The sequence below is a fragment of the Mesoplodon densirostris genome, chromosome 8, assembly GCF_025265405.1.
Source record: "Mesoplodon densirostris isolate mMesDen1 chromosome 8, mMesDen1 primary haplotype, whole genome shotgun sequence".
Taxonomy (NCBI): Eukaryota; Metazoa; Chordata; class Mammalia; order Artiodactyla; family Ziphiidae; genus Mesoplodon; species Mesoplodon densirostris.
In genome coordinates this window covers 78,872,116-78,894,517 of record NC_082668.1, presented here as the reverse complement: position 1 = coordinate 78,894,517, position 22,402 = coordinate 78,872,116, and the positions used below count along the sequence as shown (strand labels likewise).

At 37.0% G+C, this 22,402-nt stretch overlaps 1 protein-coding gene across 18 annotated transcripts in view; it reads left to right on the top strand.

Annotated features, from left to right (window-relative positions):
* The window catches only part of BAZ2B (bromodomain adjacent to zinc finger domain 2B), a 375,982-nt gene that overhangs the window by 328,348 nt on the left and 25,232 nt on the right, over positions 1-22,402 (top strand). For 17 of the 18 annotated variants that reach the window (XM_060105770.1, XM_060105769.1, XM_060105754.1 and 14 more), the window contains 8 exons: positions 41-115; positions 927-1,170; positions 8,243-8,305; positions 9,528-9,672; positions 19,827-20,482; positions 20,872-21,145; positions 21,326-21,481; positions 21,862-22,022. In XM_060105770.1, coding sequence (XP_059961753.1) covers positions 41-115; positions 927-1,170; positions 8,243-8,305; positions 9,528-9,672; positions 19,827-20,482; positions 20,872-21,145; positions 21,326-21,481; positions 21,862-22,022 — 1,774 coding nt within the window. The remainder of the gene's footprint in view (positions 1-40; positions 116-926; positions 1,171-8,242; positions 8,306-9,527; positions 9,673-19,826; positions 20,483-20,871; positions 21,146-21,325; positions 21,482-21,861; positions 22,023-22,402) is intronic. The other variant, XM_060105771.1, reaches the window with a different exon arrangement.

The window sequence follows — 22,402 nt, the reverse complement described above, 5'->3', positions numbered from 1 at the left end:
GGATTAATATATATCTTCTAATAAACTTTTGCATTGGCAGTGAAATCGACAAGAACATTGATTACATGTCAAATTTGAGGAGAGATAAATGGGTGGTAGAAGGTAAACTCCGCAAGTAAGTCATGTTTTATTAAAACTACGGTTTTCCTTTTTTGCAAGTTTCTGAGTAAAACATACAAATTGCAAACGTAGAATTTAAACTTTATTCTGTCTAAGAATTAGAAAAGGTAAAACTTAATTAAGGTGAGATATGAAACTAATAAAACTCAGTGCCAGAATTTTCAGTAGACAAAAGATATAATGAGATTCACTGAGCTCATATGCTTCAAACTTAGAAGAAAGTCATTTTATCTTTTTTCTTTCAAAGAAGTCAAGCAATCACATATTCTAAGATTGTTGTTGCTATCGGGTTATTTTTGTCACAAATAGAATCTGTTTGGAACTACTACTTTTTTCCTTAATTGCTTTCTAATTAAAACTTGCTTTTACAGAGAGCCTAACATATCCAAATGTATTCAGTATTAAAACTTAATTAGCTTCCTGCTAGGAAATATAATGCTGAAATTATTCAACTTCTGTGTTAAGAGAATAGTTTCTTTGCAGTAACTTGAATTGAAATTTATTCAGTCAGGTAGTATAGGATCAGGTCTTATCACTTGGCCATTCCTGAGTTAATCTTCTCAGTTTTCTGGTTTTTAAAAAATGTATTCTAATTCCAAAGAGATAGCCAGAATAATTCTTGAATGTTAATATATTTTGTAGTTTCTGGGAACATATTTCTTAAGTTTCCTAATTTTTATTGTCATTCACTTATTGATTACTGTGAGAGAAATACCATAAGGTATTTTTGCTTACAACACATAGTATGCTCTTCAAAAAGTATAAGAAGGCTTTTCTTCCATATCATCATTTTTTCATACTTAAAGGCTCAGAATCATTCATGCTAAGAAAACAGGCAAAAGAGACACTTCAGGTGGCATTGATCTTGGAGAAGAACAGCATCCATTGGGCACACCCACTCCAGGACGCAAACGAAGAAGGAAGGGAGGAGATAGTGATTATGATGATGAAGATGATGATGATAGTGATGACCAAGCTGATGAAGATGATGAGGATGAAGAAGATAAAGAAGACAAAAAAGGAAAGAAGACTGAGATCTGTGAAGATGAGGTAATCAAATTTAGGTTGATTTTAATACTTAACTAATATTATATAACATATTGAAAATAACACAGAATTTGAAGTCAAATAGATTTGGGTTTGAATTTCGTTGTGACACTTGACTCAGTTTCTTCATCTGAAACTGAATATTATAATATTCACCTCAAAGTTTTTTGTGATGGTTAGGTAAATATTGAGTAGAATACAATGCCTTCTATACATAGAGGGCATTTACATTGAATAAAAGAAGTTAAATTTTTCTGTTTATATAATGAGAGTTCTCCAGAGAACTATTCAGATTCTTAATTTTAGGTATCCTCTTTCATTCTATCTATTTAACATGCTATCTTACATTTATTTTGTACAATACATCATGCTTTAAAAGTGTTGTCAGGTTTAATGAAACTGATGTATTTCTCAAAGCCCAGTTTATTAAGTGCCTAGCTCTAGGCTTTTTTTCTTTTCTTTTTTTTTTTAGCTCTAGGCATTTTTGATCAAAGTCCCCTCTCAATTTACAGTCTCACTGAGGAAGATTTACAGTAAGAAAATGTAATGTGTTAAGTGTTAACTGCTTTGATAGCGGTATTTACAATGTACTAGGCAGGTACGAAGGAAGGATGTTGAACCTTTCTGAGGAATAAATTTTCACAAAGGCTTTCTGGACTCATTAGCTGAGGCTACAAGTTGGGCTAAATGTTAACCTAGAGATGAATCCAGGAATCCATGGAAAAATCTTCCAAGCAGAGATAATAGCATGAGCAAGGGCGCAGAAGCCTTGAAACCACAATGTGCTTTAAGGGACTTACAAGTGCTCTAGTGTTACTAGACAGCTTCACACGCCACAGCTGTGAACTTGGATTTTATAGTTTCGTGGTAATAGGAAGCCACTGAAGGTTTATAAGTGAGGGAATGACATGGTCAGACTTGATTTTTTTTATTGGCTCACTATGGCAGCTCTGTGGAAGATAGAAATAGATTTGAATAGAGCGAGATCAGAGGTAGGAAGATCAGTCAGGAGATATTGCAGTAGTTTAGGTGAATTGTGAGGGGTCTGAAACTGGACTAAAGGAAGGAAAGGATTCAATAAATATTTAGGAGGAAAATGAGTAGTATCTGAAGATGGACTGTGTAGGTTGATGGAGGGAGAGGTAGGATTGATTCCAGCTGTCTGGCTTGGGGACTGCTTGCTCTGCTATTGTTGCCATTAACTGAGACAGAGAAATCAGAAGGAGCAGAGGAAATAGATGACGGGGAGGAGGGGAATATGGAACAGATAACTGAAGACAGGAAATGATGGTAGGTTTATTTTGGACATGTTGAGTTTGAGGTGCCTGTTCAGAAGCTCAGCAGTCAGTTGAATTTAAGAATCTAAAGTCTGGGGGCTTCCCTGGTGGCACAGTGGTTGAGAGTCCGCCTGCCGATGCAGGGGACACGGGTTCGTGCCCCGGTCTGGGAAGATCTCACATGCCGCGGAGCAGCTGGGCCCATGAACCATGGCCGCTGAGCCTGCGGGTCTGGAGCCTGTGCTCCGCAACGGGAGGGGCCACAACAGTGAGAGGCCCGCGTACGGCAAAAAAAAAAAAAAAAAAAAAAAGAATCTAAAGTCTGGAGAAGAGTTCAGTCTTGAAAGTGTAGATCTGGAAGTTATTAGCACATAGACAATAGTTTAAAATAATGACTTGGATAAGTTTGCACAGGGAGATTGGTTTATTAATTAGAGTAGTGGACTGAGGTTGGAACCCCAGGGAATGTCAATATTTAAGAAGAGCCCACAAGGCTTCTTGTTGAAGAAGGAACAAAGAGGTAGAAAATTTCTATAGTGGGTCAGGGATTTCCAATACCAAGACCACCTCCAGAGTCAGAGTGATTCACTAGGATGACTCACAGAACTCAGCATCTAGTCATGCCATGGCTATGGGTTATTACAGCAAAAGGAGACAAAGCAAAACCAGCAAAGAGAAAAGGCATATGGGCCAAAGTCCAGAGGAAACCAGGCCCAGCTTTCAAGAGTCTTTTCCCAGTGGAGTCACACAGGATGGGCCTAATTCTCCCAGCAGTGAATTGCGACAATCTGTGAAATGGTGTGTTCTAAGGAAGCTCATTAGAAACGCTGTGCCCAGAGTTTTTTATTCAGGGCTGGCCACATAGGCACCCTCTGCATAGCATGTGCCAAAATTCCAGATTCCCAAAAGAAGAGTAGGTGTTCAGTATAAACCACATTGTTAGCACAGTTTAGGTCCAGTGAGCTATCCTTATCAGTCAGGGTGGGGGAACCCCCCAAAATTCAAGTTCCCAGACACTAGCCAAGGGCCAACTTTGTAAGCCAACCTTTCAAGGGCCTACAATGTTAGCTCTCTTCTACACATGTCATAATAATAAAAATCAAGAAACTTGAACATTTTAAAAAGGAGGGAGTGATAAACAATGTTAAGGGAGCAGGGGCCTAGTGTGATGAGGACTGAAAGTGTTCGTTGTATTTGGCAACACAGAGGTCATTGGTAACCAATGCCAGCACCGTTTCGTTGGAAGGGTGAGAGCACAAGCCAGGCTATGATTGATTGAAAACAATAGAAAGTGAGAAAGTAAACTTAACTGTTTCAAGCATTATGCCTCAAAAGAAAGGGTAGTTCTTAGAGGTGGACAAAGACCAAGGATTTTTCAGATGCGGAAGGTTTGAGATGATTTTTGTTTGAAGGGAAAGAGCCAATTAAATAAGAGAGGGGCACTGAAGATTAAAGAGATGAAGAGAATAATTAATGGTATAAGGTCCCTAAAAATATTGGAGGGGATTCAATTAAGGTAAAGAGAGGGACTAGCTTTGAAGAGCAGGCTAAATGGAAGAAGGCAAGGTCACAGAGGTGTGTGTGTGTGTGTCTGTGTGTCTGTGTGTCTGTGTGTGTGTAAGGGAAACTACCATAAGCCATGGAAATGGACATATATAAAAGGGAGATAAAGTTGATGTTTACCTTTTACCAGAAAAAAATGCTAGAAATATCGATAGGGTTGCAGAATGGCATTCAAAAAACAATATACAGCCAACTATTCCTTCTGCCCTTGATGCCAGGAGTATTTAGCCAAGGAAGTCTAGAAAGAACTCTTTTCCTTTCTTGTATCAACTCAGTACTGCTGGAGAAATAAAGAAAGAAGACTTAGAGAGATGAATTATTGATGGAATGTGTGAAAATAGTATCTAATCAAGACCAATGACAAATTACTGAATCAAATTTTTTACTAAATCTGGATAATAATATAATTTATAAGATCATGTGCTATACAATTTCTCGTAAGTAAAAATAGCATAAATACAAAATGTTTTCATAAATTCCACCCCCCATGTTATATTTTAAACCAGAATGATAAAAATCGTTAGAGTGAGCTTTACTTCTTTTAAGAGTACCAGGCTGAAAAGGAGACTACATTGAGATTCCTCGCAGAAATTACTTCATAATGTTGTATTTCTGAAACCACTTGATCAAATACTTTCATGCTGTGACAAATAATGTGAAGGGTATATAATTTGGGTATCAGAATTGTAATTACCCAAAGATACTATTTATAACCAATCTGCTTCATTTGGCAAGTAGAGCTGTTTCCATAGCAGGAATTAAACTTTTCTTACCAATACTAATCACCTTTTTATAGAATTAGCATCCCTTTTCATCACTTAATATTATAAATTGTTTTAAGGTGTAACTCTCATAAATTTGACAGCCTTGTGTTGGGACTTCAGTATCTTCTACTGGGTGGTCATCCCACTAAACTGGAATTTATTTACAGAAATTCTGTGTTTCACCTGGCCTTTTTCACATGGAGAATTAACAAACTATGCATTTTTTTTTCTTTAAGGGAGATAAAGACTATTAAAAATCAGTACTAATGAGTTAAACATCATTTTTAATATTTTAAGACCAGATATGTCATTTAAAGTAGTCATTTTTATTTTTTATGAATGTTGAATTACAGTTAATTAGAGTGATCAAAATCCTGGCAAATGTGTATCTTGTTATTAATGTGAGAAAACAGTTTAAAAACATTTGAAAATAATGAATATTTTAGGACCTAAGAAACCAAATTAGCATTTCCTTTAAATTATTTGAGAGTTTTTCTTTATCATGAAGAAGTAGTAACCACTTATCAATTTCCTAATAAAATTAAAGGTTAACTATTTAATGAACCTTATTGATAAGATTGTCCTCTGAAAATAGGTCTGGCCTCTTGATTAAAGTATAGGTAGAGTGTCAGTAGTTATACTCCTTAAAGGACTAATTGCAGGATCCTTTCCATTGAGACCCGTGTGATCCCTTTCAATTAGAAGATACTGCCCTGAGACTAAGTCACAGCCCTCTGTCTCAAGGGTGATTTCCTCTTTTCTTCACTCTTCATTCCTTCAACACATGGACTCTTTCCCTAATACTTAGGTTTGTGTTGAAATCTAGGTGAGCTTTAACCTCACAAGTTGCTGTGGAGGAGGTTATGTGGACAATTAAACTTTGATATGTAGTGACACATACAACAGCCTTCTCTTCTGATTGGGAAACCATGGCAGGGATAGATTTTGTGTTCTTAGCTTTGTAGTTATTGCCTTTCTCTCTGGCCTTTCAAATTCCTTCATATCTCTTAAATTATAAGGACTATTAGCCAAAGCTCCTTTAAATAAAACTTTAGTAGATATTTTACTTCTTTTTCATCATAAGAAAAGTCTTAGAACTGATAGTTAGCTAATTTGGCTGATACATAGCTACTTTGATGTCTTATTTCAAATATTTGTTGATTGAGTTGATTTTTATGTAAGCAAATTATCAAACATCCTGCTGGTCAAACAGTCACTATACAATCATATAGCTATTAAATATCTATTTAATTGAAGAGTCAAGGTTTAAGGGTCATTGAGCCTGTTCTCTTTTAAATAGAAATGATGTATATATGGAATCTTAAAAAAAAAATGGTTCTGAAGAACCTAGGGGCTGGACAGGAAAAAAGACGCAGACATAGAGAATGGACTTGAGGACACGGGGAGGGGGAAGGGTAAGCTGGGACGAAGTGAGAGAGTAGCATTGACATATATACACTACCAAATGTAAAATAGATAGCTAGTGGGAAGCAGCTACATAGCTCAGGGAGATCAGCTCCGTGCTTTGTGACCACCTACAGGGGTGGGATAGGGAGGGTGGGAGGGAGGCTCAAGAGGGAGGAGATATGGGGGTATATGTATATGTATAGCTGACTCACTTTGTTATAAAGCAGAAACTAACACACCATTGTAAAACAATTATACTCCAATCAAGATGTTTAAATAAATAAATAAATAGAAATGATGTTATTATTACCACAAATAATATGCCTAAATGCCTTTGTAAATTGGTCCCCTAAATTTGGGTAAAGAGTAGATAGAGAATGGTAAGACTACTGAAGTTTTCCTTTCACTTCCTTCTGTTGGCGAGATAACTATATTGGTTTAGAAATATCTGTTCGTGAGAGTGGTTGGTGGCAGTGTGGCTTTTTTAGAAAGCTTATAGGGGCTTCCCTGGTGGCGCAGTGGTTGAGAGTCCGCCTGCCGATGCAGGGAACACGGGTTCGTGCCCCGGTCCGGGAAGATGCCACATGCTGCGGAGCGGCTGGGCCTGTGAGCCATGGCTGCGGAGCCTGAGCGTCCGGAGCCTGTGCTCCGCAACGGGAGAGGCCACAACAGTGAGAGGCCCACGTACTAAAAAAAAAAAAAAAAAAAGAAAAAAAGCTTATAGTAAGTGAACATCAAAAACAATTGCTTATGTTTTTTAAACCTGAGATGTACCTACATTTTTCTAATTTATGGACAGCTTTCAGAAAGAAGGAAAGTAACCTTATTTATATATTAGGTACCAGGAACTCTGCTAGTTGCTTTCAGATCTGTTCTTATTTAGTCCTCACAAAAATCCCAGGTTACAGATAATGTTATCACAAGATAATGTTATCACCAATTTACAGATTAGGAAACAGTTTTAGAGGAGTTAAATAATTTGCCTATATGAAGTCGTGCAGCTGAGGTCCAGAGAAGCACATATACTTTATATTGTGTCATGCTTTCCCTCGAAAACATATACTTTGGGTGTAGCTTTCCTATATTCATTTTGTAGAATGAAAAATTTTATATAATCACAAGATTTCTATTTATGAAATCAGTACTCTATATAGTAGGGATTATTTTTCTTCTAAAAGCTCAATGTGTTCAAAATATCATTTACCCTTTTTTGCTCTAAAATGACTCTCAGTTAATGATACCAATATTTTTGCAGTCTCCCATATTTAAACCCTTAATATCATAATTTACTCCTTCCTTCATCTCCCTCACCCATTTCTGCCTCGTATCTGTGAGCTGCCAGGACTTAACAGTTCTGACTATGTACTATCTCTTATATCCATTTCCTTTTCTATTTCTTTTATCCTAGTACGACCCACATCCTCTTTTCCTCTTGAATCATTGCAACAATTTGCTAACTAGATTTGCCAACTGTAGTCCTTTCCCTGCTCCAGGCCATCTTACAACTATTACCATATTAATCTTTGTAAAGCATAGTTCTGATATTTAATCTCCCTCAAAGGATCATATTACTGTCCATTGCCAAGCACTTACAGCTCTAGATAATTTAGCCCTAAACTCATCTGTGCCTCATCTCCCCACCTTACCTCTTCAGGTCAAACTCTTTCTGAAATGCCCTGTCCTCTTTTCTCTGATCAATCAAATCCTAACAATTCTTCAGTAGCTAATTAAAACATAACTTCTTCCATATAGCCTCTCTTGGTATAGGTTCCCACTAGAAGTAATCTCACCCTTCCCTGAGCTCCATGACTTTTAATCTCTACCTCTCTTGAGGTCCTTATAGCTTTCTGCTGTTTGGCAGTTTTTATTTATTAGTGTAATGTTTTATGTGTCTCCCTACCAGATTAATGCTTTATCGAGAGCAAGAACTGATATTGATATTCTCATTTCCATGGTGCCTATCCTAGTACTTTGTATATAGGAGGCTTTCATTAAATATTTGCTGATTGACTGAGTAAATAAATCTTAAAAACAGGAAATGATACTGTATTTTGTTATGTATAGGATGAAGGTGACCAAGCAGCAAGTGTTGAAGAGCTAGAAAAACAGATTGAAAAACTGAGTAAAGTAAGCACTTTTCAGATTACAGTTTATATCTTTTTTTTTTTTTTTTTTTTTTGCAGCATTTCAAAAATCCACCTTGTATGGGATTAGTTTTTCTGGTTGCTAAATAAAAACAAGCTTTTTGTAACTAATTAAAATGAGGCGCTTTAGAAACATTCTCACAATTAAACCTTTATTTAATGCTGGGCTTCCCTGGTGGCGCAGTGGTTGAGAGTCCGCCTGCCGATGCAGGGGACACAGGTTCGTGCCCCGGTCCGGGAAGATCCCACATGCCGCGGAGCGGCTGGGCCCTTGAGCCATGGCCGCTCAGCTTGCGCGTCCGGAGCCTGTGCTCCACAACGGGAGGGGCCACAACAGTGAGAGGCCCGCGTACCGCAAAAAAAAGTTTAATGCCAAGATTAAAAACCTGCCTCTTAAGACATGGTACTGAATTTCACCAGGGCCTCTGTACTTCAGCTCTTCTTTAAGTATAAAATACCAATAAATGCATGGTTTTATTTCTTGGAATTAATTACTTTAAAAATTCAGTTGAATTTTATGATAATAGTTTTGGCAGCTCATGTTTTATTTTATATTAGTATATTTGTGGATTTTATTTGCACTGGATTTGTAAACTATAAATGTTTATGAACTTCTCATTAAAAATTGAATTTCAGTAGGATTAGTGAAGTTTTAGATGAATTTTTTGTTTTAAAAAATGAGTTTTTAAAAGTATTATGAAATTGATATTATGAGATACCTGTATACTATAGCCATGTTACATTCATCACAAATTTATCCCAAAATTTAGTCATATGTTACCTAGGTTTACAACATGAGTATAAAAATAGGCAAATAGAGGTCTGGTCGATTACATATGTGAGTGTTATTTGTTACATATTGTAATCAATAGAATTAAGCCAATTTGCTTTGGCTTAATGAAATACCTGGTCACACTGTTTATTATTAAGTATAAGACATGCTTTACTATACTATACTTGATAAAATAAACTTAACTCTTTAATCCACGGCAACAAAAATATTCCATCTACTCTCAAAGTAATTTCTATATTTATAAGTGTAACTAAAATTGAAGTCAGGCTTGTAATATTTAACTCTTTTGCTGTCTTTTCCCAGTAGTGAAATTTATCTGCTCTAAAGGCATAATAAGTGTAAAGTCGCTTATGTATTAATTTTTAAAGCACTTAACATCCATAGCTTAATTATATGCATCATTTTTTAACAGCAACAAAGTCAGTACAGAAGGAAGCTCTTTGACGCTTCTCACTCTTTACGTTCGATGATGTTTGGCCAGGATCGTTACAGACGCCGGTACTGGATTCTTCCCCAATGTGGGGGGATTTTTGTAGAAGGCATGGAGAGTGGTGAAGGTAGGAACTGTTAATCTGTTACAAAGTAATATAAGGAACCATATTTTTAAAAACCCTGTTACTCCTTCAATATATTTTGTGCTTCCAGAATCAAATCTGCTTTATGGATAAACATTGTAAAACCTTGATTCCCATTCCTTTTGAACTCATAATGCCCCTTGCTCTGATAAATATTCCTTCTCTCTCCATGATTTTTCTTCTGCCACTCTTACTGACATCAGACATGAACTATTCTTTTTCTTTAGCAGACAAAGGTCTTCACCTGTATTATCCTTTATAACTACTCCTCCATTTCTCTTCCTTCCCATTTTCAAGTTTTCCAACATGTGGTTTTATTCTTTAACCTTCCCAACAAGCATCCATCCCAACAGTATCCCTGGAGGTAACTTGCTTCAATATAAGACCCTTATTATAATCCTCATTCATCTTGAAATCTTGTTCATGTTTGAAATTTGTGATCACCTCCTCCTCCATTAAACTTCTTCCTTTCTTCAGTTCTGTATTACCACACAATTCTACAGTCTACCTTTGGACTATTTTTTCGCTGGCTCCATTCCTGTTACATTAACTAGCACGTAGCATAATGCATATACATGCTCAATAAACCATCTGAATTGAACTTTTTAGAACTCTGTACCTGGACATTTCCAAATGTTTAAATTCTGATGGGGCCAAAAGTGTTATGTCAGTGCTTACAGGTTTCAGGGTATAAGGGGTTGGTGCAGCTATCTTTTATTTTTTTATTTTTTTTTAAACACAACGTGATTATATTTTAATACACAACCAAAATACAAAACACCATAGTAAATTGATGGCAATAAAATATAATATTGATATTTCATTTGCATTGCATGACAGATAGTTAACATCCTTAGTCATAAATGAGTTCTTAGAAACCAGTAACAAAGACACTAATAAACCAAGGGAAATTAAAACAAAAACAAACCAGAAGATAATGAAATAACACAAGTGACTAGTAAGGATTAAGCATATATGAAGATGACTGAGCTGAACAATAACAGAAGAAAAACAATTTCTTTGAAATATCATATTACCAAAGATTAAAAATTTAACATTTGTACAGTTTTAGGAAACATACCCACATAAACACTGGGGGACAAGATTGATGAGGTCCCATCTATATAGTAGGGCAAACTCTAGTTTGGACTCAAAACTATAAAATTTTAGATATCCTTAGTTCTAGCAGTTCCAATTCATTGGAGTTATTTCAACAAATTAGTTGGATAAATTTACAATTTATATATAAACCATGTTTACTGCATAGAAAATGTGTAGCTAGTATATAGACCCCCCAAAAATACTTGCATATTAATTTATCAGTACACCCAAAAGAATGTGTACAAAATTTCATTAATAGTAGATAACATAGTCGGAGGTGGCACAATTAGAGGAGGAAAAAGGGCATTTAAGAAGTAAGATATTGGACTTCACTGGTGGCGCAGTGGTTGAGAATCCACCTGCCAGTGCAGGGGACACAGGTTCCAGCCCTGGTCCAGGAAGATCCCACATGCTGCGGAGCAACTAAGCCCATGCGCCACAACTACTGAGCCTGCATGCCACAACTACTGAAGCCTGCGCTCCTAGAGCCTTTGCTCCGCAACAAGGGAAGCCACCACAGTGAGAAGGCTGCGCACCAAAACGAAGAGTAGGCCCTGCTCGCCACAGCTAGAGAAAGCCCGTGCACAGCAACAAAGACCCAATGCGGCCAAAAATAAATAAATAAATTTTTTTTAAAAAAAAGAAGTAAAATATTATACTTCACAAATTTCCACATCCTTTGAAATTTTGAAAAAGATGATTTTTTGTTAATCAATTTTAAATTTCCCTGTGATAAGTGAAAATTTTAAATATATGCACTTAATACTTACAGGAGCATTGAAATGAAGCCTCAGAATCACACCATTCTGAGCTTCTCCGTGTAATCATGCTGCCATCATTCAAGCTTCTGAGATTTAGTCCAATGGCAACAATGAAAACAGTCAACATGCCTGGTTACAATTGGAGCTATCTTTTAGAATGCTATTTCTGCATTCTCTGCTGCCTGTGGGTAAGGGGGAGCATGAATCAGCCACCCAATACCATATTAGTAAGCCCATTGTTAAATGGCAGCAGCTGTGAAAAAAATCCCAATTGTTTGATTGTATAATTTTTGGAAACTCCAATATATAACAAATACATTTCAGTCTTAATAGTATGTGTATTGTCTGCACACACAAGGGACACAGTAACTCCATATCCAGAAAAGGTGTATATTATTCAGTGGCTAAAGGAAATCAGATATCCAAAAGCTAACAAATGTCATCAGAGTCTCTTTGTCAGAGACTTTAGTCACAGATACTTGTAGTGCTACTATCAAATAAAGTTGACTAAACAGGGTTGTTAAATTGTGAAATGAGGTTGCTCAGTACCCCTACCTGAATCTCTGCTTGTTTAAGAAATGCAATCTCGGGCTTCCCTGGTGGCACAGTGGTTAAGAATCCGCCTGCCAATGCAGGGGACACGGGTTCGAGCCCTGGTCCGGGAAGATCCCATGTGCCGTGGAGCAACTAAGCCTGTGCGCCACTACTACTGAGCCTGCGCTCTAGAGCCCACATGCCACAACTACTGAAGCCCGCGTGCCTAGAACCCATGCTCCGCAACAAGGGAAGCCACTGCAATGAGAAGCCCGCTTACCACAGTGAAGAGTAGCCCCTGCTCACCACAACCAGACAAAGCCCATGCGCAGCAACGAAGACCCAACACAGCCAAAGATAAATAAATAAATTTATTTTTTAAAAAAAAGAAGAAGAAATGCAACCTTTCTCCTCCAGGTATGCAACACTGTTGCACAACCTGGCCTTGTAAGTATAGCTGGGTTTTGGCAACATACCTGACCAACAGGTATAGAAGCTACCAGTAGAGGTCACAAAAAATAAGTCCAACTGATATGTGGGCATACTTGTGCAGGACTTAAATACCCCAGTCTGTCCATGCCAGGTATGCAACCCGAGGAAGGAAGGAGTTCATGCAAAAGCTTTTGCAGTGATTGTGATTCTGGTCTTCCAGCCACAGTGAACACAGAATCCCAACCCCAGTAGGGAAATGTGTTTGCCATGGCTCTGTTGCATTCTGGAACAAAAGATACTTGGTTCTTCATGTCTAGCAAGCCCATAAACGTTTGAGGCTTTTCTCCTTTCCAGCATAATGAACTGAGGAGTATGGTTAGTGATCCCTTGGAGGAGACCCTGGGGACTGCACCCAGCCCTGGTCCTCCTTAAGTTTGAAAGAGCTTAGGTCAGGGAACAAAGAAGCCTGGCTTCAGGAGTTGAGTCAAACTCATAAGGTGGAGCTGATGTAATCCATTTCAAGAGAGTCAAGTTAATGTAGGGTATTTCCCTCAGTTCTATTCTCTGAGTCCTTTTCTGAGGAGTGTAGAGGCCATGAGATCTTACCAGATGGTTTGTGGGAGTGAGGCTTAATAGCTCTAATCCCTGAAGGAGATTCCTTACCAGGGACCTCCTCCACCTAATCTTCTGGTGTCTCCCACTCTTCTAACAACTCTTCAGTATAGCATGTGAACCATTCAATATTGTGTCTTACCTCACAGGAATCTTTTTCACGGTCTCAGTAGGTCTTTCAAGTTTCTGAATAGGACCACATTCCAACACTCCAGGATTACGCAGCCATCAACTTCTGTCGTATTAATCCTTCTGCTTATGAGCAATACCACACTTAGTGGTGTGCGGGAGCCTCTGCCAGAAGTCTAGCCTGTCTTTGATTCTTTTTTCTTTTTATCTTCTCCTTCCTTTGTTCCTTTTTTCTTTTTCTTTTGTACGGAAACCTGTACCACTTACTAAGCTCCCTCTTTCCATTTCCTCCCCTGAGATGGGGCATGTGTGACCTAAAAGAACTATTTCATTTCTATCAGTGCTTCACACATGATGGAGTAAAGTCAAAGCAGTCATCCACTCAGGTGGACCTGTTCTGATTTGATGATTCAACATACTTTGCACCAAGAACGTGTTGTCAGGCCTTCCCCTCTCAAGCCCTGGGTTTTCTTATAATCATGCTAACACAGCCAGGGTCTCAGAACAGCTACATCCTCTGCGGATCTAGTCCCACTCACATTCAAGGGTCAGGAAAATCATGGGGCTATATTTTACCAACACTACCAAGCATTCAGTTTGGAAACAGGGTGGCAGCGCCTATCTCAGCATTATTAGTCAACCCAGACTGCTCATTCTATAACAGGGGCATGTGTTCCCCTTTCTCAGCTTCATTTAATATCACTGCTGTCCCTCCATCATGCAAACAAACAAGCCAAACCTCTAAGGATCCTTCCAAGTGCGTATGGTAGTAGACCTGTTGAGAACCTAGTTCTTACTCTGTACACTGCTGGATTTCCTCCCGCTGTTGTGTCCACTCAGATTCCTTTAGGGCATGCCTCACAATAACTGGCTTTTCACATACACAGGGGTCAGTTGCCTCATGTATTAGTGGGAGTTTGCCCCACTTTCCCTTCTAAAGGGGCTGCCGTCACCCTTTTTAGTTTACCATCCCCCGCTTAGGGCTCATGAAAATCTCTAAGCTGGTAAGGAAGAGAGACAGAACTAGATTTCAAGTCAGCTTATCACCACTAGTCATCCTCTTTAGTATCCCACTTTTATGGCTTCTGCCATCTTCAGGCATTGCTACTAAGACCATTCTAACTCTACCAAGTGAATTACCACTGACCCCAAGAAGGAATTCTTCCACCCCTGGGTGCGCCCCTTCCAGAAATCCATGACATCGGGATTTTGTTGGTCACCAATTGTTGTACAAGATGCATGGTCACAAAAATCACTAATGACATACATAGTACTAATAACATACATAGTACTAATAACAGCATAATTTATTAGTGAAGGCAACTTATAGGCAGAGAAGTTACAGTACATAGGATCTCCCAGCTCCCATAATGGTTCCATAGGACTTGGATGTGTGACAAGAACACTCCAAGAGACAAAACACTATACCCCATACCTTGCTCTCTATTTATGGGTTAGTGTAAGAAAGGGTAAGAAGCACTGAGTTTCTCTAAGTAACAGTAAACATATCAAGGGACATTTGGGTCTAGGAACAGCGCTTGCGGGTATGCATACCAAGAATCAAAGTCTACACACCAAGGATCCTGAGAACAGTGTTGACATTAGCTGGCTAAAGGCTCTGCTATCCTTCTGTTGGCCCCTAGGAAAGTGGGAAGGAAGAAAGCCCCATGGCCACTCAGCCAAAACCAAGGATTTGTTGCCCTTCAATTCACTGTTCTGTTTGGGGTATATTGGATTGTGGATAATTCCTTCAATATTGGAAGGAAAATGAAACAAGTTTTTTGTACTGTGATGTGAATATTACCCTTCCATTTTGTATTAGGATATGTTTACAGCATTAGGTCTATAAGTATAGAAACATTCCTGTTAGGATGTGTGGAGGAATCTTACCTGAAGGATGAAGGCATCTTTTTAAAAAATTCCTGGATCAGACTGGGAAGGAACAATCCTAGATAGACAACGATAAGAAGCTGCTTCCTTGAGTCTTCTACACAGTAATAGCAAGATGTCTCCTAGGAGCTCAGTTGTGGTAGTACTGACAACATGAAGTCTGTTAAGGGGCTGTGCAAGTACTCCTGAGGTTAGGCTATACTGAATGGGTGAGAGCCTTTGAACCCTGGGAGGAAGCCACTGAACAGAGACCTGTATTCTAAATGCCAATGTTTCTCCATTTCTTGTGTTCTTTGTCTGTGTTTCACTTAGATTTTAGTAAAATCTATTTGAAAGTTTTAGTCTGCTTCAGCCCAACTAAGGAGAGCCAAAGGAAAAAATTTCATTCGAACTGAGAATCGTGGACCCCTAGGGTCCAGTGACAACTATTAGGTAAACTAAAGGGTTTCAAAGTGATTCTGATAAAACTCAAGAAGACATAGTCTCTTTTCCGATAGCAAACTTGCTCTTATTAGGATTGGTTTCAATTGGTTTAATTGGGAAATGGTATTTTCTTTGTCATTATGTACTTGCAGTTACTACCAAGGAAATTAATCAAGTGAACGGCACTCCCTGTTTCATCTCTTACTTATTTTCCTCTACTTTACTCTCTTACTTATTTTCCTCTGTTTTGAAGACTTTTTTTTTAACATCCCTATTGGAGTATAATTGCTTTACAATGGTGTGTTAGTTTCTGCTTTATAACAAAGTGAATCAGCTATGCATATACATATATCCCCATATCTCCTCCTTCTTGTGTCTCCCTCCCACCCTCCCTATCCCACCCCTCTAGGTGGATACAAAGCACCGAGCTGATCTCCCTGTGCTATGCTGCTGCTTCCCACTAGCTATCTGTTTTACATTTGGTAGTGTATATATGTCCATGCCACTCTCTCACTTCATCCCAGCTTACCCTTCCCACTCCCCATGTCCAAGTCCATTCTCTACGTCTGCGTTGAAGACTTTTTTTTAAAACTCATTGATACATGTCAAAGAAGTAAGGGCTGGAAAGAACAGAGGATTGTGTGAAATAGGAGATAGATAACTATTTAAAAAATCGTTTTACTAAATATCCTGTATATTTTTCAAATTTTTAAAATAATTTTACACTTCTATTAGAGGTTTAGTTGTTTATAATAGCAATTTGAATATAAAAGTTAAAGACAACCATGAATAGGCTATTGAAATGTATCATCAGCTCACTTTCCTAGGTGCAAATGGGAAATCATCAACTAGTCTCAAACCAGTAAAAAACTTGTCTGTTGGTTGGTTGGTCTGTTTGTTTTTGGATATATGACAGTGGTTTTTGAGATATTAGTTCTCAGAACAAATCAAGCACAAATATTAATATTTCCTTACTAGCCAATAATTTGTGTAAAGTTAAGGAAATTTGTGAGCATGGGTATTTGAAGAGAATATTTGTGACTCTTTTCATGTGTGCCTAATTGGAGGTGATGAAGTAGGTGGTCTTCTAAGGGCAAATGTGCAGAAGTGCATAAAGATCGTATGAGGCACAATATTTTTTTCTGGCTGTTTTTAAGATTTTCTCTATTATTGGTTTTGAGCAATTAGATCATGGTATGTCTTGGTGTAGTTATGTATCTTCATGTTTCTTTTGCTTGGAGTTGAGTTTTTTGGATCTATAGTTTATAATTTTCATCAAATTTGGCAATTTTTCGGCCATTATTTTTTCAAATTTAATGACCTTGTCTGCTCATGCTACTGTCTTGTCAGTTTGAGGTTAGTTTTCATTGATTGAGTTCTCTAATTATGTATCATTCATGTATGTCTTTTAATTTTGGTTGAATGCGAGACATTGTGAATTTTACCTTGTTTGGTGCTGGATATTTTTGAATTTCTATAAATATTTTTGAGATTTGTTTAGCTGAAACACAGTTAAGTTACTTGGGAAAAGTTTGATCCTTTCAGATCTTTCTTTTAAAATTTCTTAGGCAGAACTAAAACAGTGCTCAGTCTAGTATGGATTATGCCCTAACTAGTAAAGCGAGATCCTTCTGAGTACTCCACCTGATGGCCGTGAATCTTGAGGTTTCCCAATCTGGTTGGTAGGAACAGGTACCAGATACCCAGCCTGTATGAGCACCTGGCACTGTCACCTCTAATCCTTTCAGGTGGTTCTTTCCTGGTCTCAGGTAGGTTCCTCACATGTACACACTGCTCATTATTCAGCTGAATACTGTGGATCTCTGGAGTTCTCTCTCCATGCAGTGTTCTCCTCTCTAGTACTCTCTCCTGGGCACTGTAGCTACTTTGATCTCCCTGGACTCTCAGTTCCATCTCCTCATCTCAGGGAGTCTGCCAGGCTCCACCTGGGTTCTTCCTCCCTATGCTGTAGCCTGGAAATCAACCCAAAGCAATAAGCTGGGGCAATCATAGGTCTGTGTTTGTTTTCTTTTTTTGTTGCCTGAAGTCCAGTTTTTTGCAAACTGTTGTTTCATATATTTTGCCTCTTTTTTGGTTGTTTCATGCAAGAGTGTAAATCTAGTCCCTGTTATTCCATATTGTCCAGAAGCATAAGTCTGAAGTATAGGATTTTAATTTTTGGGGTAGAAACTAATTTCAAGAGAAGCATGTGAAAGCGATTTCAAACATTAGTAGAGGATTGGTTAAGTTATGATGTATCCATAAAATAGAATATTATTCAGCTGATTGAAAATAATGAAGTACGGTTATATGTTTTAGCATGGAAAACTGTCTAAGGTATTTAGTGAAAATATCAAATTCATCCTTTTATTTCATCATTCAAGAAATATTTATTGAGCTTCTATTTTATAGCAGCCACCATGTTAGGCATTTGGGATCCAATAATAAGCAAGAGAAACATTGATCTGCTTTTAAAAGCTTGCTGATTTAAATTCTAGTGTGTGGGTGGGAGTGGAGTAGAAAGTAAACAAATAATTAGGTTATTGTTTATAATGATAAATTCTGTGATGGAAATATGTAGGATGATATTCTAAAGTGAATGGGTAAAATAAGACACAAGGATGTATTGTACAACACAGGGAATATAGCCAATATTTTAAAATAACTGTAAATGGAGTATAACCTTTAAAAATTGTGAATCACTACATTATATACCTGTAACTTATATAATATTGTACATCAACCATATGTCAGGAAAACAAATAAATAAAGTGAATGGAATAGGGAACCTACTTCAGATAAAATGATCAGAGAAAACCTCTGTGAGGAAATGACTTGATCTGAGACATGAAGGATAAGGAGCCAGTCAACAAAACAATATCCCAGGCAGAGGGAGCAGCAAATGCAAAGTGCCCAAAAAAGGAAAGCACTGGGTATGTTTGAGAAGCTGAAAAAAAAGGAAGAAAGGAAGAGAAAGGTTAGCAAGGACAAGAGTGGTCAGAGGTTGTAGAAATTTTCAGGAACCAGACCATACAGCATTGTAGGCCTTGCTTAGGAGTTTGGATTTTATTCTGAGTTGCAGAAAAGTGAAGGGTAGTATCCATTTATGTAATACTGCAAAATGATATTCCTATAGATGCATGTAAGATTTTTAGAAGGATATATAAACATGATTGAATAACCATGGTTACCTCTGAAGAGTAGAAATAGGGACTAAGGGAGTAGGACAGAAAGGCTTTTCTTTATACCTCTCATTACTGAATATTTTACCTTGGACATATATTACTTTTCAAATTGAATAAAGTAGTGGATTTATATTTTTTTAAGAGCTCTTATAAATTATTTTTAAAACACTGTTCAAAAATATGAACCAGAAGTTCACAAAGGAGAAATGCCAGTAAGCCCATGAAAAGATACTCAGCCTTACTAGAGATCAGAAAGAAAAAAAATGCAGCTTAGATTTTTATCTCCCAGATATTGACAAAAACAAAAAATACTGATAGTATTTCATTTCCTTGAGGGTGTAGGCAAACAGACGCTCTTGCTTCTGGTATGAATGTGTATTGATCTAGACTTTCAGTTTGACAACATATTTCAAAAACTCTGAAAAGCATATATCTTAGGACTCAGTAAATTTTTTCTAGAAATTTATCCTAAGGAAGTAAATTTTTTTAAAAATTTAAGTCCAAAGATACAGATACAAGGTCATTCACCATTTATAGCATTTTTTATAATAGTGAATAACTGGGCCCTATTAATAGCCATCAGTAGAAAATTGATTATTTAAATTATGATATATTCTATTGAGTATCTATAGCCATTAAAATTTATGATGTAGTTTTATATTTATTGACGTATCAGGATGTTTACAGAGCAAAACATGTAGGTTAGGCATTATGTATATAATGAGATTTCCTTTTTTTTTAATTTATAGGTTTAAGTGTGTATGTGTGTGCATATAGAATGCCTGGAAGGATTTAGACAAAAATATTAATAATAATTTTTGCTGTGTATTAGGGCTTTTAAATTTTTTATATTTTAGTTTTTCTAAAGATTAGTCACAAAATTACATTAATTTTCCAATGAGCAAAAGAACCTAATCTATAAAAAAGGGGGAAATGGGGAGTATTAAGTAATCCAGAAAAGTTTCCTAAAATATTTATGCATATAACTTGATAAGTAATAAAAGAATATAATTATAGTATTGGTTTGATCTGGAGTAACTGATCTTTATAATGCTTTTCAATTTTTTAGGACTAGAAGAAATTGCAAAAGAAAGAGAAAAACTAAAAAAGGCAGAAAGTATCCAGATCAAAGAAGAAATATTTGAGACTTCTGAGGACACTTTAAACTGTTCAAATCCAAATCACTGTGAGCAAAAGGAAGATACTAAAGAAAAAGATAACACAAATCTGTTTCTTCAGAAACCTGGTTCATTTTCAAAATTAAGCAAGCTTTTAGAAGTAGCTAAGATGCCTCCTGAGTCAGATGTAATAACCCCCAAACCAAACAGTAGTGCAAATGGGTGCACATTGTCTTATCAGAACAGTGGAAAACATTCATTGGGCGGCATTCAATCAACAGCAACACAAAGCAGCGTAGAAAAGACAGACTCTAATAATCTGTTCAATACCAGTTCAGGTGGTCCAGGCAAGTTCTATAGTCCTCTCCCCAATGACCAGTTGTTAAAAACACTGACTGAAAAGAATAGACAGTGGTTTAGCCTTTTGCCAAGGACACCTTGTGATGACACATCACTTACCCATGCAGGTATGTCAACTGCTTCTTTAGTGACCACTCAGTCTCAGCCACCATCTAAGTCACCTTCGCCTGCCCCAGCTCCTCTTCTTGGATCATCTTCTACTCAGAATCCTGTTGGCCTAAATCCATTTGCTTTATCACCTCTTCAGGTTAGTGCTGCTAATTGTAACTCATTTTTATGTTGCTTTATTTAATCTTTGACCCCATAAAGATTTTCTCTCAAGGGAAATCAGTTGAATATTTATAAAATTATCTCCACCATGGTTTGAAAATTGAAGAGTCAGAATTGCTATCACCAAGCTTCATCAGAACTACTGATGTCTAAGTCAAAGCCTTCTTTAATTACTTTTTAACTTATTACTGTTGCATTATATCTAAAAAGAAATTACTTGGGGAGCAAATGAAATGACGTATGCCTCTAATTGTGATAAGTGAAAGAATATTTTTTTCTGAATTTTATAAATAATTTCTGGTTCTAAACACTTTTCCTAACTTCTTAGATTGTTTTACTTTTAAAATGTTTTGGTTTTTTTTGCAGGTGAAAAGTGGAGTATCTATGGTGGGACTCCCGTTTTGTGGGTGGCCCACTGGTGTGCTTACTTCCAGTAATCCATTTACATCACCTTTACCTACTCTGGGATCAGGGTTGGGATTATCAGAAGGAAATAGTAATTCATTCTTGATTCCTAACGTTGCTTCAAGTAAAAGTGAATCTCCAGTACCACAGAATGAAAAAGTCTCTTCAACTCAACCTGTAGCTGTTGAAGTAGCAAAACCAGTAGATTTTCCTAATCCAAAACCTATTCCAGAAGGTAGGTACATTGAGATGGTTTATAGCCACTTACTTACTTTATTTTATTGTTATAGCTTCCTGCATTATAACCGAATCTTTGATGGTTTTCTACATAGTTATAAGTCTTCTGATTTGCATTGTGCCATTAATTTATATTCAAAATATTTGTAAAAAGATCTACATATTTATGTTAACTTAGAAATGCAGTTTGGTTGGTGGAGAATTATTGACCCAGAGGACCTAAAAGCTTTGCTCAAAGTGCTCCATCTCAGAGGAATAAGAGAAAAGGCGTTACAAAAACAAATTCAGAAACACTTGGATTATATTACTCAAGCTTGCATCAAGAATAAGGATGGTATGTACCTAAAAGAGACTTCTGCTCTCTTGCTTAGTTATGAGAATTAGTTCTTTTATCTTAAAACATATTTTAGTATATCCTAATTCCTAATTTATTACTAATAGGCATTTTTTTCTATTTTGTTCAACAAACAGTAACTCTTTACATTTCTTAAATAGGTATTACTTTCTTATAATTTCTCACAACCTGCAGACATATTGTTTTGTTTCTTAAAAAAGAATATTCCTACTTTTAAGAGTAATCTGCCTGTGTATGCACAAGTACATTTGTGTGTGTTAAGTTACACATATATGTTATCCCTGGAACCCTATTCACTTTTTAGAAGAAATCATTGAGGGATAAAGTGGATTTTAAAATTAATTTCTTTTCAAATATAGTTGCTGTTATTGAATTAAATGAACATGAAGAAAACCAGGTAACTCGAGATATTGTGGAGAACTGGTCAGTAGAAGAACAAGCAATGGAAACGGATTTGAGTATTCTTCAACAGGTAGAAGATCTAGAAAGGAGAGTTGCATCAGCAAGTTTGCAAGTGAAGGTAAAATTGATTGGAATGAAATCTGTTTTTAGGATGATGGAAGGTAACTATTATTTGTTGTATACCTGATATGTGCCAGTTACTCTGCTAAATGTTTTCACTTTATCTCATTTAATTCTCAAAATGATCCTGAATTAATTTCCCCCATCTTACAGGTAAGGAACAAGACTCAAAGTAAGTAACCTGCCAGTGGTAATATAGTAAGCTAAGTGTGTATTCATCCAAGTCTATCTGACTCCAGAACCTGTGTTCTTTTTACCAAATCTTGCTGCCTCCTTAATGGTATTCAAAAGTGTCATTTCTAGTTTTACCCAAGATAAATATAATGCTCTATCAAATTCCTACTATACTGTTTCATATAGAGGAACCTCCTTGCATCA